The following is a 16,997-nucleotide window of genomic DNA, read 5'->3' on the forward strand; positions in this document are numbered from 1 at the left end:
CGTTGTTCACAATTCACAATCATTTCAATCTTTTTGGTCTCCTATTGATTCGTATGCTAGCAATGACTCATATGTTATGCAATGTTTTGATTTAATGTTATCTTATGTATTTTGATGATTACTTTCTCTTCATTTATCATCCTAATTCTTAAATTTAATTGTGACTCTATATTGTTTTATTTGATGATTCTATGATATGTTCACTCCCCCACCCACCCCTCCTTTTTCCTCATTTTGGGTTTATTGCATTTTCTACTCGCAATTTCCTCATTTACGCATATAAGACTTATTCATTTTGTATTGTATTTGTCTTTTTCTTCTGTTTACATAATACTTCAATAAAATAATTTTGAACTTAAAAAAAATCCTAATACTGTACCTCAGTGATGAGACTAGTAAGAAAAAAAAATTAAACAACTATTTTTAATAGCAATTAAAAATCCGATTCAATGGTAAAGATGGTGTTCTAAGAAATATTGAGGGTTTTACTTTTTCTCATGAATCTTTAAAGAATCACATCTTCGATTGTACTTTCTGTTTTTTTTTGCGGATAATATTTATTAATTTGTTTTTCTTTTCTATTTTATAAGTTGGAGTGGGATTGTGAATGGTTTCCTTTTTAGGTCTCGCCTGTTAATGCGCATGCGCATTGAGCGGAGCGAGACTATAGGGGCTTAAACAGAGTTTAACTAGACTGGCGATTTGATGCTGTGCCCGTGCGCTTTTAGGTCAATGCGCAAGCGCATTGAGCTAAAATGCGCATGCACATCATCAAATCGCCAGCCATCTGTTCCCCAGCTTGGCGCCTCCGCTCCTGCTCTCTCCTGGCTGCTCCTCCCCTAATTATTCACGGCCGGCCAACCGGTCGTACTTTCACGGCCGGTAGGCCGTGTCTCTTTTTATTTATTTGTTGCTTGTTTTAACTTGGGTTTTTTTTTTGACTAAGAAGTCCACGAGAGTGCATCTGCTTGCCTGATGTCTCCCTTGTGTGCTTCTCTCCTGTTCCTCCGTATTGCGCTCTCTCGTATGTCTGCGTCTCTGCCCCCACTCTCCTTCACATCCATATGCTTCTCTCACCTACGCTGTGATGTTCTCTTGACTGTTGCTGTCTGCCATGTCTGAGTTTTGCCCACTCCCTGTGTCTGTCTCCTTCGTGTACTTCTCCCTGTGTTGCTGTCTCCCTCGTGCTTTTCCACCACCACTCGTGTTGCTCTCTCCCTTGTGAACCCAACCCACCCCCCCTCTCCCCGCCGCTTGCATTTCACGTACTTGTTTTTATTTTTGACTAAGAAGTCCACGAGAGTGCATGTGCTTGCCTGATGTCTCCCTTGTGTGCTTCTCTCCTGTTCCTCCGTATTGCGCTCTCTCGTATGTCTGCGTCTCTGCCCCCACTCTCTCCTTCACATCCATATGCTTCTCTCCCCTACGCTGTGATGTGTACTTTGTGGTTGGTGAGCGACGGCTGAACGCATCAAAGGCTTTCACGGCCGGCCGTGCTTTCTGTTTCTGTTGCTCCTTTTCTGTTGCCCAGCTGGTTTTCTTTGTCCCCGTCTCTGTATCGTATCTGGCATTCCTGTCCCGTTAGTGATCGTCGCGCCCCGCGATCTGTGCTCTTTTTTTTTTATTTCCTTCTATACTAGCAGTATGTGCTCTCTCCTCCCACTCTGGTTTAAGCAAGTGTGAACACTTCCTTATTCCTCCTCCAGCAGCCATTCCCTAGTCTGCCCGACCCCTCCCTCAGTCCTTACACCCTTCCTGCACAGGTCCTGCGGGCGCCTTCAAGGTAGGGGCTTCACATCGACATTTATATTTTTAAAAAGCAGCATGTGTAAAATCATTTCTAGTAAATGGCTGAATAGCCATTCCCTAGTCTGCCCGGCCCCTCCCTCACTCCTTACACCCTTCCTGCACAGGTCCCGCAGGCGCCTTCAAGGTAGGGGCTTCACATCGGCATTTATATTTTTAAAAAGCTGCATGTGTAAAATCATTTCTAGTAAATGGCTGAATACTTGCCCACAGACCACCACTAATCTTCGCACCCCCCCACCCAGTGGTCGAACTGGTGTTTGTTTAAGGCTGTTTGTTCTGAAAAAATGTCCCGGTTGTTTGTCTCATTCGTCATTTTTCTTTCACACCCTTCCTGCTGATTGATCATTTATGTGATGAGGTTGAACAGATTAGCAAAACAGTGAGATGGCAGAGTGAGAAGGGTGACTCAGCAGCTGTGAAAGGGTTTCTGCTGTGGCGGCCCATGTGTGTGTTTCAGTGTTATAGAAATGACTCCGGCACATTTTCAAGTTATCAAGCACAGTGTGTTTTTGCCTGTTCTTTTTCTGTTTATCTGCACAGTTTCTCTACATGTGATCTGAATCATTACTTATGTGTGTTTCTAGCTGCTGCTCCATATGTGGTTTGGGAAAGGGAGACTCGAACCGGTCTGTAGTCTGCATCAATGCGGTACGGACCGAAGATAATAACGAGTAATGCTGACCTCCACTTCGGCATTATCATTAAGCTTTCCCCCTCCTGCTTCGCATCACAAGCCCTCCCCACCCTCTGAGCACAAACGGAGCCTTTCTTAAGCAAGTGTGAACACTTCCTTATTCATCCTCCCGCAGCCATTCCCTAGTCTGCCCGACCCCTCCCTCACTCCTTACACCCTTCCTGCACAGGTCCCGCGGGCGCCTTCAAGGGTAGGGACTTCACATCGACATTTATATTTTTAAAAAGCAACATGTGTAAAATCAGTTCTAGTTTTGGCTAGGCACCACACTCGTGAGTGCATTCCAAATGCGTGCTGTGGAGCTCGACATACTGTGGGCGCTGTTCACCAGAGCTGCTTCTTAGCATCAATCAGCAACACACCAGGAACAATTGCTATAGGTGTCACATTTGCGAAAGGTATAACTATTGGCATTGTAAATGACAAAGCTATTAATTTAGCTATTTGAAAAAACAACACATAAATAAAACAAATGTCATTTATAAGACCAATAGCTCAAACTTTCCTAATGCGAGACCTATTGCATTTCCACTGCTTGTTTTACTTAACTGTTTAGTTACTTTAATTGCTTTACACATCTTCTGTAAATTAAGCCAGAGTACACTGTGCTATACCTACCAGGGTCTGAGCTCAAATTTACATTACTGTATCCTCTGCTGGACCCAAAATGTTAATGACCCCCCAAAAATAAATCATTTTAATACATCTGCTATCTGACATGTAGAGTGCTAGGCTCCAGGAACCCTAGTGGTGGCCACAACATGTCTATGCCTCAAACTCCGAACCCATCGCAGAAAAATACAATTTAAATGGAGGACACATCTTTTGGGATTATGGGATTACGGTCATGGTCATAGGGAGTCGTATAGCTCCACCGTGGTCAACGCCCGCTCAATAAAGATTTGAAAGTTTTAGACACTTCCAGACCCAACCACTAGATGGTGAATAATGCAGAGCATGAGAATCTAGAGGAGGATTTGGGTTCAAAGCAAAGCTACCACTAGAGCAGCAACAGAATGTTTAACTTAACAAACAACCAAAAGTCTGGCTTTGCCAGCGCATGTTTCATGAAATACTTGCTGCCACAGACCTTAGTGCAGAGGTCTTCAAACTTTTGTAGGTTGAGCCCCCCCAGCTGAATTTTTTTAGATGTTGGGCCCCCACCACTTGACAGAAATTTCTGGACTCGACCGCCACACGCACATTCCGGGCATATTCAGCGAATACCATTCAATACAATAAGAGTGTTTAGTAAACTGCAGGTTTGTGAGTGGGTGGGTGTGGTGAAATGACAGAGGCTTATTACACATCTCAAAACACCACTTGTTTTCTAGGGCTGCCTGAATGATCAATGACTGATAATAAAAGAAAGCAAAGATAAAAAAAGTCACATTACAAATGAATCGACAAAAAGAAGGGGGGACCGGGAGCTCGTTAACATTACAAATGAATACATACTTATTTATAACTATATTTAGCAATTTGCAAGCTGTTTAAACACATGGCTGACTGGCATTTTGCGCGCCTGCCTGTGTAATTTTAAAAGAAACTTTCAGGGACGTTTTAAGGATTTTGTGGCCTGTGGGCCAAATGTATTTTTGGGGCCCCTGTTCAGACCAGCTTTGATTTTATAATCTAGTCTCAGCTCTTTCATGCCTTCTTTGGTCAAATACTAAATGTGTGTACATAGGATATTCAGGGATAGTGATGTGTGTTTTCAGTTTGTAACACAACAGCAGTTCACTAATATTACTGTAAATAATCTGTCAAACCCTTCTATTTCTCATATGTGAGGTCATGTATTGATCTAAAATAAACTTTTTATATGGATGTTGCATGATGCATAAACACATTTTGTCTGCAAAATGTATGTAATAGACTTATACACACTGAAAATTAATGATTGAAAAACGCTATTTACAACATTGTGTTTTAAAATGATTCAAGGTCCCCCCCACCCGTCCCCCACACACACACACTCCAACCCCCTTTGAAAGGCTGGGGCCCTGGGCCAGAGCCTACTTTTTGTTTTGTTACAGAGATTTATATAGCGCGAACTTGACCTGAATCAGGTATCAGAGCGCTTTACATAGCACCAGTTGCATTACATAAGGACATATTCAGACTCGAACTCTCTCCGTTCTGGGAAGAGCTAACTCTCCCAGGAGGGGGTTAATTCATAGAGCTGAAATGCTTCAGCTGCAGTGGGAGGCGAGGGGTCTCCTCTGCTAAAACCGAAAGTGTGTCTGTTTGTTTGCTTTCGTTTTTAGCAGAGGAGACTCCTTGCCTCACACTTTAGCTGAAGCTAACAGCTCCGTGAATTAACCCCCTCCTGGAAGAGTTACCCAGACAAAAGGACGGGCACCTCCTGCCCCATTGTTCTCCCCTCCCTCCCCCTTCCACATACCGGAGTCCTCTAAGAAGATTTGCACAGAGGGACAAAGGTCAGATTGCAGTGGAGGACGCGCCCCGCTGGGAAGGTGTCACGCCCCCCAGGGGGGCGCGCCCCACAGATTGAACAACACTGCCTTAGTGCGTTGTATCATCACAGGTGATAGGTTCCATTATCAAGGTTTCAAATTACATATAGATCTCAGTAGGATTCACATTATTCCCTAGTGCTATATTACACATAAGACGAATGGTTAATTGTTTGGTACTGGGCATTAGAAGTCCACACTTAAGCTTTGCGTCCCTTGCAGTTCACTCAGCCTACCCACCCACGTCAAGTGTATTTTCATATTAAAAAATCATAACCAGTTCAAATAAAATGACACATTAAATAAACACAACACAAGGGCAATTCCAGACAATTATTTTTTTAATAGCAACTGTTCCACCTCTTTCCGATGACAAACCACAAGCAAGTCGTGAAGGCCTTATAATAAACTGCATTCGCTAGGAGGTAAAAGTCGAGCAGTTGCTTCAGTCATGAAGGGAAAAAGGGAAGCGGATGCATTTTGGGACACATTTAGCATTACCCTGTTTTCCTGATCTGTGCTCGGTGGGGTCACCCCCGCCCCAATTAATCCACATTATTGAGGCACAGAAGTCCACCTTACCATCCTTCTTTGTAGGGGTCAGAATGCAAAATGAGGACGGCGATAGCCTTGGTGTGTCTTGAAAGAGGAAATATACTTGATCACGTAAACAAAAAAAATCAAATGAGGAGAGGTTGGGTTTCTAGTCTTGTTGTTGATTTTAGGTGTTGTGCAACATACCGCATCTTGCAGAACATCGCTTTGGCACTTCTACTGTTTAGCCATTTACACTAAGAGCACACATGGTGTATCAATACCAATAATAAAGAATCCTGTTTTTATAAAGCATTTCATAGGGCACCTTATGGAAGTACTTTAAATATCAGGTATTATTCCTACTTAGTTTAACGACACATGATGGGGGAGAAGTTGTGAAAGGGGGAAATGCATGGAACAGCACTCCCCCTGGGAGGCAGCGGGTTTATGATGGTTGCTGGAAAGCAGAGCAGGTAAATGAGGTAGGAGGCATTCTCGCCCTTGCTCTTCTCCATAGACGCCCTACTAACATTACCTTTTCATCACTAAAGCACACTTTATGAACTGATTCATGTAACCTTTGCAATGAATGTATACAGATTTGCAGTATTGCGCCGGGCAATGTGGGCAGGGGAAACAACCACCACTTTCACCACTTTGGGCCAACACTTTTGGTTCCAGGGCTGATAGTTAATTTGTGAAGTATGAATGCATTTTTCTCTCCTATACTAAGCAGGCTCAAAGTCTTCACAATACGTGCATGAACAAATAAGGCATGCCTGTGTTTGGAAGGCGGGGGAGGGGTGGGGGGTTTAAGAGAAATGGATTTGAGCCGATTTCCCTATGTGCTTCCTAAACCCTCCTCACACATCCAGAACTCATAATAAGTGAAAAAGGCATTTGTCTACAAACCTCAACTAAATCCTAATAAGTCCCCCAAAGAAAACAAACATCATCCAACCCAAATTAAAACCCAACTTCTGTTCACTGAAAGGATAAAACATTATTTTTTGAGTATTCATGAATACCAACGCAAACACAAAATCGGAATTTACAAGTATTGGTGTAGGGCCACAGAGGCTTAATAGGCTTCTTTTTTCAATTTCATATTTAAAAATACATACAAAATGCTGGCATTTTAAGTAAGAAAATACAAGAGACTACTTTCTTGTCTATTCAGAAATAAACACAATCGATACTTTTTGCTTAAAAGGCGGTTAAGCAAAAATGGGATGGATCAGTTTCAAAGACCTGAGAGTAAAGGTTCATACAGGCAAAGGCATGATATTGGCAAGGCACACCCTTAAGGCATCGTTACCTGGAATAATTCCATTACGTTTATGGAAAATATGGAATGTTTTGTGGGAACAGAAGCGTTCATGATTATAAAGGCTATTGAGATTGTTCTACCTCTAAATCCAAGTCAGATCCTTTGAAGATACATTTTCTTTCGAATTTGCAGTAGCGTCTTCCCAATCAGTGCTAGTAACTTCAGAGATATTCAAACTAACCTTACATAAAATTGGTGCACTGTGCACATATGTTCCGGAACTCAAGCCAAAGTAGAAGTTTCCAAATTGGAGCAGTCCAAATACACTGACAAAATGCTAATATGCTTTTTTTCAGTAATCTGGCACTATCATCACCTACGAAGTGACAGCACTAACCTCATAATAAGTCACATAAAAGTAATGAGATTCTTCAGCAACCATATTTTCTTTCAGGTAACGAAGATACTCCTGAATCAGATCAAGACATAACAAATGTCTCAATTCAACTTTCCCATTAAATAAAAGCCTAAATGTCACAGAGTGTGACACAATGGGTAAAAAAAACTTCATTGATTCAGTAAACATTACACATGATTCAACTGGAGTCGTTACAAAGTGGTCCAAAAGTGTGTACAATAAAGCCGTTCTAGTACTGCTGTTAGGTGTCAATAAATAAGGCAGGTGTTAGAGCACACAGTTCTATGCTAGATTCATCGTTGCATCTGATGAAGGCACACTTCAGGACTTAAGAACTTTCATACAAATCTACAATGTTAAATAAGGACAATATTTTGGTACAATTCCCAGTGACTTCCAGCGCAGCCTTCACGACAAACACGTCGCAAAACACTTCTTTGCTGCATCTCTACAAAGAAGAGACAAATACAATTGTTCGATTACTGTATGTTGCTGATGTTTATCTGGACATAAAAAAACTTTGCGCAAATTTTTAATAAAATGTAAAGCAGAGTTTTTGACTGGCAATATATTGCCAGACACCAGATATTGGCTGCTTCTTACATCTCCAAGACAATCCCACTTCTATAATTTACGTCTATGATCTCAAACCTCAGCAAACTATCTAAGGATGTTACATAGCAGATCAGCTAAGGAATAACATCTTCTGAAACAAAACGGAGGACAACAAATTAATGGAATTAAAGCGGCTTACCTCGCAAACGGTATGAAGGAAAGGCTGTACCTGAAAGCAAAAGAAGTCAACAGATGGGAGTTAAATTGACAAGGTATTTTTGGGTCATGGCTCTGTAAAATCAACCAATGGGCTGCAAATGCAACTCTAACATTTAGCGGTTTACAGTGCTGCTGTTTGTATAAATTTAATGAGAATATTTCCCAGCCTGTCCCTAGTTGACTAATTCTCAGGAAGGGGACTGGACGAATGATTTGGGACTCTACATAACTGGATATTTTTATCCACATTTAGAAGATGTGTTAAGCACTTGATCGAACACGCTGCCACAATTTAAATTTAAATCCTGCAGAACAATATATTTTCTTTGAAGCCAATCTAATTACTATCAATCACCAGAAATTTCTCAATGTCACACAGCAGCTGCATAGGGTTCGCTAAGCAAAATATTACAAACCTTGAAATGCCTGAGCCTGAACGCCACTTCAATTTAATTCTTCCAGTAATAGAATCCTTCTCCTTCATAATAGATGTGGCAACATGCAGACAAACCAATGGCTAAAGCAATGTATAACGTGTGCTGCACACTAATAGCTTTTGACATGAGCAGAAAATGGATTTCTATTTGACTATAAGATTTCCATGAAATTTGCTAATATAAGTGCTTAAACTAGAAAGTCGCCTTTCATTAGGGCGAGCACGCACACACAAACATTCTTATGCACATCTTTCACACAAATTCATTAAATATTTTATTTAAGTATGTTACATACCATGTCATGGCAAGAAATTGACAGAGGCAGAATATTAATGCAAGTCCTTTGTTTTTCCACTAGGAAAAAAAGAGAAATAAGTTTTAGTAACAGGTTTAAACAAAAACAGAACAGATCTTGAACACGTATGCGGATTTCCTTCATATTCTCCAGCCAGCTGAGACACAGTAGTAAGTGGAGACATGGAATCTAAAAAAGCTTGCATAGGTTAAGCGGCATTTCTACGCTTGTTTCCTATTGTATCCAGTTAAGTATAGAGATACTGGAGGGCTATGAACTTTACCCTGTCACCATATGTACAAAGGGAGGCCCAAGAGACAGAATCTAGCAGCTACAAAAAAATACACATATAGATAAAATGTATGTAATATTCATATGGGAACCCACTCAAATTGTTAAAGATATGTTTAAGTTTTACACTTGGAAGAGATGTTATAGTTAGGATCCAAAAGAAACAAAATTTAAACTCCAATGAGAATTGGGGAAGTTGTGCGTCTGAGCAACACATCCATAGCTTCTCTGATTAACTGCTCAAGCCTTCACAAACTCCCATATCACATCAACATTGGGGTCTTCAATAACATTGCTGAATGAGTTAATATCCCCACACTCCAGCAAACACTAGGCTCGGCCTTTTGGTCACACCCTCAATTTTGTACAAGCTAGAAGCTACACTTTTTATATGCAGTGTGAAAAAGTGTTACAGCTGGCCCTATTGGAGGCACAGTCTCTTTTTTTATTTTTTTTCGACGTGTTTCGCTACTTTGGCTGCCTCTCCAACGGCAGCAGGTGCAGATGGGTGGCTCTTCCCTGGCTAGGGTTAGAGCTAGGGACGGGGGGGGGGGGGGGGAGGGTGTTTTTCTCCGCTAGATGGGGGGTTGGGGAGGGTGAAAGTTGAAAAAAATTGCTTGCTGGCCGACAGGGCAGAATGTAGCAAGGTAATTCTAATTTCTTTTTCTGTTTGGCGCACCATTGGTTTTAGAACTGGGAAACTTATTCGGATATATGGACACTTTGGACACCTAAAGATAGACCTGTGGCTTATAATCTATCTATAAATGTATGAAATTAAATGTTTAGCTTGGAACGTAGCGGGGTTAACAGTAAAAACAAAAGGGGTATGATAAAAGAAGAATTAAAGCTACACAACCCTCATGTTGCTCTATTAGCTGAAACACATATTGTAGGGAAGGATAAGAAGAACCTTAATCAATTGGGATAAGACATCATAGTTTGCTCTACTTACGGACACCCCATAAGAGGGGTTGCAATCCTTAAGGACAAACGATTCAGGGCTGAAGTCATACAAACATCATATGGTAAATGTGGTAGATGGGCCATCGCGCAGATTAGTTTTGAGTATCACAAATATGTTTTGTGCGTGGTCTACAGATGAACCTACCCTCTTTGATCAATTGAACATTAAACTTTTGGACTGGGAGGGGGAACTTATTATTATGGGGGATTTTAACTGCATCATGGACTATAGAATAGACACCACCAGACCTGGTAGTTTTCAAAGGATGCACAAAACTAGATCGTCTATACTTGACCTATGTCGCATCCATAACATCAAAGATGCTTGGCGATACTTACACCCAAAAATACCGGGGTACACGTATTACTCCGCGTCCCATAAAATGTGTTCAAGATTAGATATGGCATTAATAAGTAATAATCTATTGAAACTCAGTTCCATGGCTCTATGCCCACGTATCTCCCCTGACCACAACGCTATAATGCTGACTTTTACAATTGAACACACTAGGGCTCCTCCCAGACCATTTTCCTTCCCCAGATATTAATTTCTGACACATTTTTTATGATACAATTAAAAGCACACATTAAAGAATTGATAGATTTCAATTTAAATACAGCCACACTCTGTATGGTATGGGATGCTTGCAAGGCAAGTATAAGGGGATTCAGCCAGGCTTACGTGATCAGACAAAATTTGGAACGTAAAAAACATAACGATACGCTGATTTCAAAAATAGCTATTCAAGAAGAGGCATTGTCCTCAGCACTGCGATTAAATTCACCAACGATTACGGAAATTGGCTTAAAACTGGGCTTATTAAAAAATGAGGTGAAGACTAAGTTTATACAGAAAAGCATTAACAACATACATAAGTTTAAAATAACACAATATGAGGGGGGGGACAAAATTGGGAAAACTCTGGCCTACAAAGTTGCAGAGGATAGAGCAAACTCTACAGTCTCAAATATACGGGGGGCCGGCAACAAAATCTATAACCAGCCACAAGACATATTGGAACAATTTGCTGACTTTTATAGAATCTTATACACCCCAGAAACCGTGCCCAATTCAGAAGACATACAGGAATATGTCAAAGTGCATCTTACAAACACTTGGAACACTCTCGAGTTGGAGCGATTATCTGACGATATAACAATGATAGAATTACATCAAGCCATAGCCTCACTACCTCTAGGAAAAGCAGCGGGGGAAGACGCAATACCTCTTGAGATTTACAAACTATGCTCAGAGGAGCTCGAACACCTTTTTTTGAAAGTTATTCAATTTGTAGGTTTGAATGGAACAGCCCCTAAATCCTGGAATAGAGCGAAAATAATATTTTTCCCGAAAAAAGGCAAGCCGAAAGAAGAAAGAGGGTCATATCGCCCTATATCACTGATAAATACTGATGCCAAAATTTTTGCTAAAATTTTGGCATTAAGATTAGCCCCTTTTACGCCTCAGATTATTAACCCGCAGCAGCACGGGTTTATAACAGGGAGAGATACCACAATACACGTCAACATGGCGATCACTGCATTTGATATAGCAGAGATTGAATCCACCCCACTCGGTATGATCCTTTTAGATGCGGAAAAGGCTTTCGACCGAGTGGGGTGGGACTATCTCTGGTGCACATTGTCTAAAATGGGGTTTGGGGGACAATTTCTGCAGAGTATACAGGCACTCTATGACAACCCAAGGGCCTGCATCAGCTATGGGGGGCTGACTTCTTCAGACTTTCCAATCCAATGCGGTACTCGTCAGGGATGTCCTTTGTCACCTCTTCTGTTTGCCCTCTCATTAGAACCTTTTTAGCCCTCCAGCCCCAATCCCAAATTGTACCCTTTAGATCTGGCTCACAGGAGTTAAAAATAACAGCATATGCCGACGATATTGCGGTTTATTCAGAAGACATTGTGGAAGCCCTAAAGGGAATTACCAAAGAGGCTGGGAAATTCGGCAAAGTCTCAGGCTACAAACTTAATTTACAAAAGACACAAGTCATAGCCAATTATACTCCAGTGGTGTTAGTTCCCGAGATCTGCAAAATCGCTACCTACTTAGGGGTAAAAATAACGGATAAACTACAAGCAATTATTAGTATAAATTGTAATGAACTAACAAAACTCACCATAATTTCATAAAAAAATGGCATAGATTACCTTTGAATCTAATAGGTAGAATAAACTTAATCAAAATGAAGGTCCTGCCCAAATACGTATATTTATTTCGCTCTATTCCATTAGCGCTAAACAACCAGTTCTTTCAGAAACTTGAGGGCGCACTTAGCAGTTTTATTTGGGGCTATAAAAAAGCGAGAAGGTCACTGAATTTCATGAAAAACAGCATAAATGAGGGTGGGCTTAATTTCCCTGATTTTAAACTGTATTTTTGGTCCGCCTTTGTTATTCGCTCCGCTCCTTACTTAATGCAGGGGGGGCACTATTCTTTCATTCTTTTATGTTAAAAACTGATTTAAACATGTTTTTGTTTAGAACGACCCCAATTATTACAAAAGGGTTAGATTCAAGACCGCAAGGGACGCTACAAAGATTTGGAGGAATATACTAACCTATTGTAAAACTAATTTTTATCATTCTAAGTTGCCACTGTGGGGCAACCCGGGCCTTCCTAGTATCTTTCACGACAATATTGCTCACAATTGGTCTAGATCAGGAATCACCGTGTTAGGAGATCTGTACGGCACACAAGGATTTTTAGACTTTAATACTTTGAAACGGCTATATGACCTATCTGAAAATATGAGGTATAAACATCTACAGCTACATGATTTTTTAATTAACCAAAAGCAAATTCGGGAGGTTCATGATTGCGATATATGGACAAACTTATACTCCGTAAAAAATAAAGCAACAATAAGTCTAACCTACAGACTCTTAACTAGCTTTAGACCTAACGATAGCGCAAAATTGGCTGACAAATGGAGCAGATTGTTGAATTCAAATATCACATCTAAACAGATAGAGTGTTCTTTGACTAATATTAATAAACGAGTACGCTCATCGAGTCTTAGGCTACAACAATTTAGAACAACCTGTATGCTATATTATACTCCCGAAATAATCTCTAAATGGGCCCCTAACAACTCCTACAGTGATCGTACTAAATGCCCCAAATGTAATGCCGATGCAGCAGATTTGGCACACATGCTGTTCTCTTGTCCTAACCTTAAGGTCTTTTGGCATGATATTCAGAAGGTCCTGGAAATGAAGCAAATTCAGCTACCTACCCTTACGGCTGCTTCTGTTTTGTTAGATACTTATTCAGTTTCTATACCATACGCAGCCCTGGCTACTATACTTATGTCATGTGCCAAGTTAACTCTGGCAAGAGCCTGGACCTGCTCTGAATCACCCACGGTTTGGGACTGGTGGGCTCTCGTAACTGAGATTCACTCAATGGAACTAGCCCTAGCACAAAATAGGGGAATCCGATCACTAAACAAACATGAAAAAAACTGGGGAACTTTTGTGGAACAATGATGCTCCATCCCCCCTACTCTCTTAATTCCCCCCCCTTTTTTTTTTTTCATCAATAGAAAAAGCTGTATCAGGGAATTAATTTCCTTATATCTTTTTGTTTTATATTTTTTTTGTTTCCTTTTTAGTATGGATCGCATGCCCCATTCACTTCACTGTTTTTCATACTTATGTTCGCCAATATATGTAACAATGATTTTATGTAAAAATGTATTAATGATTTCATGTACCTTTGCCTTGTATGCTTGTAAGCAATAAAAATATATTAAAAAAAAGAAAGGAGGCACAGTCTCATACTCCTAACCCAACGTTTATTGAGCATGGACTTCGTCCAAGTCTGTCACTCACCACCCCATACTTCCAACATCCTGCAGATTTAGCCTTCAATCACGTTAGCGTGTTCAAGGGCATATAGTATGGCCTTTAGTCAAGCAGTTCTAATACGAGCTCTGGGCAAGTTCATTGGGCGCAAGCTGCCCACCGAGCCCTATGCTCAACACCCATTTGCCGAAATAAATCAAAGTACCCATTCAGGCTAGTTTCACTGTATACTGGGTGAAGTGTTCCAGCAACTATACATGATGTATGAAGCCATGAGCAATGCACAGGAGAGGATTTATGCTTTTCCTTCTCAAGATACGTGGTGAATTATGAAACCATGAGCAATGCAAAGGAGAAGATTTATGCTTTTACTTCTCAGGATACGTGGTGAATTTCAGTGGTTTTTAGATTATGGTTCATTCCCATACTGTCCATGGAACTGAAACTTCTTTTTTGCTCGAGTTACAAATGTTTTCGCACAGAGCAAAGAACCACAGCTTCACTTCAACAGCTTTTACCTCTTAACGATACACTTTGCCCCTGGCAAAATGTAGATCCCCATGCATTCAGTGTCTTTACACTTACTGCCCATTTGGGCACGGGTGGCTTCCTATATATATATATATTTTTTTTTAAAGTAAATAAATGAATTATTGTGAATTCCGTGCTTCTCTATTAAGGTTGTTGAATCTAAAACCGAACTCTCTTCGTAGTTTCTGGGATCCGGGGGGTTGATGAGAATATGAGGGATGTATTTGTCCTCATTTAGACCTGCAGATGCAAATTGTGGATTTAAATTTGAGTGCATGATCTGCTCTTTTGTGATCAATTCTCATCCTGTTTGGAATGAGGCATCCTCATCCGGCCACTCCATTTTTTCCTGCAATGGAGGCTCTTACACAGCAAAATCCCCCACGATACTCACCAATCAGATTGCTCATTTTCTAGTATGCATTTGTGGTCTGCATATGCTAAAAATCAATCTAAGGCCATAAAATGCTCCCTCCGCTATTCATCTTTTAATATCTAATTCTTTGTGGTTCCTAATCTATCAATTTTTTGGTGATTAATAGTCTAAAGATATGAGAATTTACTGCTTTGAATCTTTCAAGATACTTATTGTAAAGCAAGTATTTTGAAAACTATAATGAATATATAAAATTGGCATTGCAATTATATAAAGATTGTAGTCACTCATGGCGCTGAAGCACTCTTAACTCACTTCCAAAGCATGCATGTATAAATTAGCGGATTTTGGTTAGTGAAACTAGTATACAGGTATTTATTGCAAACCTGAACACTCACTGTCAAGGCAGTCTGTCCAACATTTCCCTGGTCAGGAACCTGATGACAAACAACCTAGATCATCGGTTCCACTCATCCCCATGATAAGTGCTACTACAGACTCCGGGGGACACTTTTAAGTGTGGTCATCCTTCCAACACCTCATGACTACGTCACTGGCCATTCAGTACAAATGAACAAACTATTGAACTACATGAAAATGGTTTTGTTACTTTACGCCAGGATGCAGTACAGGTATTGAAAGGAAGAAATCAAATGCCAGATCCCCTTGAGTGCAGGATGTGAAATACCCTCAGAAACCGTTTTTTTAAATAGTTGTAGCCAGATACATATTACTGGACTCCATGCTACGAGTCATAGACCAGAAGAAGCTTTTGATTGCAATGCACACTTGTCAGAATTATACAATTACACATGATACGTTAATATGCTGTAAATGCATCTTTGCTCCTGTAGACTTCCTAGATTTTTACATACAGCTCTACTCCTTCAGGAGTGATGTGGATGGGACTCTGCTAATGGCCTTTCTAAACCACAAAGATGCCCACCTACCGCATTTCTTGTTCAGTTATTTAACATCACCCATCTGGCACAGTTACATTTCTGCGACTAGCCACACAGAATCCCCACAAGTGTAACTTCTTTGACAGATGGTTTCAGGGATTCTTAGGAAGCAGAATAGTATGACAAAATATACCAACACCGAGAATGACTACTCTGAGATACGAGCCAGGCCTCACGATATCGAAGAACTCCATATGCCAGTTATCTGTATGGATGAGAGAATAACTGCAGCTGTCACAAAATCTAGAGGTGACCCGTATACATCCAATTACCTGATTGACCTGTAAATGCCCTGTAAGGTTTCCCCAGAGTGATACTACAATTGTGCTATAGTATGACATCTAAACATTAAGATGTTTCTTTGGTTGCATGTCATGCTGAAGAAAGGATACAGTACTGCATTAGTTAATGTTGCAAATGTGTGTCCTTTACAAAAGAAAGACGTATTGAAAAACAGAGACATGAGCAGATAGAAAATTGCTATTCTATATGTTTTGCTTAGTCTACGGGCAGTAATGAATATTTATTAAAGAGAAACACTGCTTACCCAGAAAGCAGCACACAAGGTTAATCCAAGACACAACTAGGAAAAGGGAAGAACAATAAAACAATACATTAACGCACACAGCAGGACAAGTGGAATCCTCTTCTGTCAATTGAATACATGCATAAATCTACCAGTAATAATATGTTCACTTCCAAAGGATCCTATAGTCATAAAACTATAGGATCCATTTTTTTTATTACATGAATAAGAATTAGTTACCACATCTCTTGAATCCTTTCACAGTCCAGAGATAAACTGGACTGTAAATCATCCATGTGGCTTGATTACCGAAATTAGTTTTGGTAGCATTGGAATACTGAAAGTTAAGAACAGTAATAGGTTTTGCAACCAAGTAATGTTACGTATTCTGCTCACGGCCATGATGTCAGACAAGTGCTAATTTCAATGATAGTACTGGTAAGACAACACATCGAACGTGCACACTGTTTACGCTATAGTGTCAAATGCAATATGACTGAATATATTTTTTTTTTGATTTTGTTTTAGATGTGTTAACAGAGGGTTAAACAAAACATGTTTCATGTCTACAAATGTTCTGATTTTTAAGTCTTGCCAAGCAACAGCTCTAGTGGTATAAAACTGAAAGTCCTATTGTGTAAAATACCAATATATGGATTTGTGCAGCCCATTGCTGATCATTGGTTGGTATCTCTGTCAATCTTTCTTAGCTTATTTCTTCCTCTTCTTGTTTTGCCCCTTCCCTGGAGCATAGGTGTGCACAGTAATACAGACTGGATCTATCAAGTGCTTACAAAAAGGAA

General features: G+C 40.3%; 1 protein-coding gene across 1 annotated transcript in view; it reads right to left on the bottom strand.

The window, feature by feature from the left end:
- Positions 1 to 5,306: 5,306 nt before the first annotated feature.
- The window catches only part of SFT2D2 (SFT2 domain containing 2), a 109,390-nt gene continuing 97,699 nt past the window's right edge, over positions 5,307 to 16,997 (bottom strand). The window contains exons 5-8 of the mRNA XM_078658335.1: positions 16,216 to 16,251; positions 8,715 to 8,773; positions 7,963 to 7,992; positions 5,307 to 7,656 (exon numbers count right to left, since the gene is read on the bottom strand). Of these exons, the coding sequence (XP_078514461.1) occupies positions 7,617 to 7,656; positions 7,963 to 7,992; positions 8,715 to 8,773; positions 16,216 to 16,251 (165 nt within the window). The 3' untranslated portion in view covers positions 5,307 to 7,616. The remainder of the gene's footprint in view (positions 7,657 to 7,962; positions 7,993 to 8,714; positions 8,774 to 16,215; positions 16,252 to 16,997) is intronic.

This window comes from Lissotriton helveticus, chromosome 8 (assembly GCF_964261635.1).
Source record: "Lissotriton helveticus chromosome 8, aLisHel1.1, whole genome shotgun sequence".
Lineage (NCBI taxonomy): Eukaryota > Metazoa > Chordata > Amphibia > Caudata > Salamandridae > Lissotriton > Lissotriton helveticus.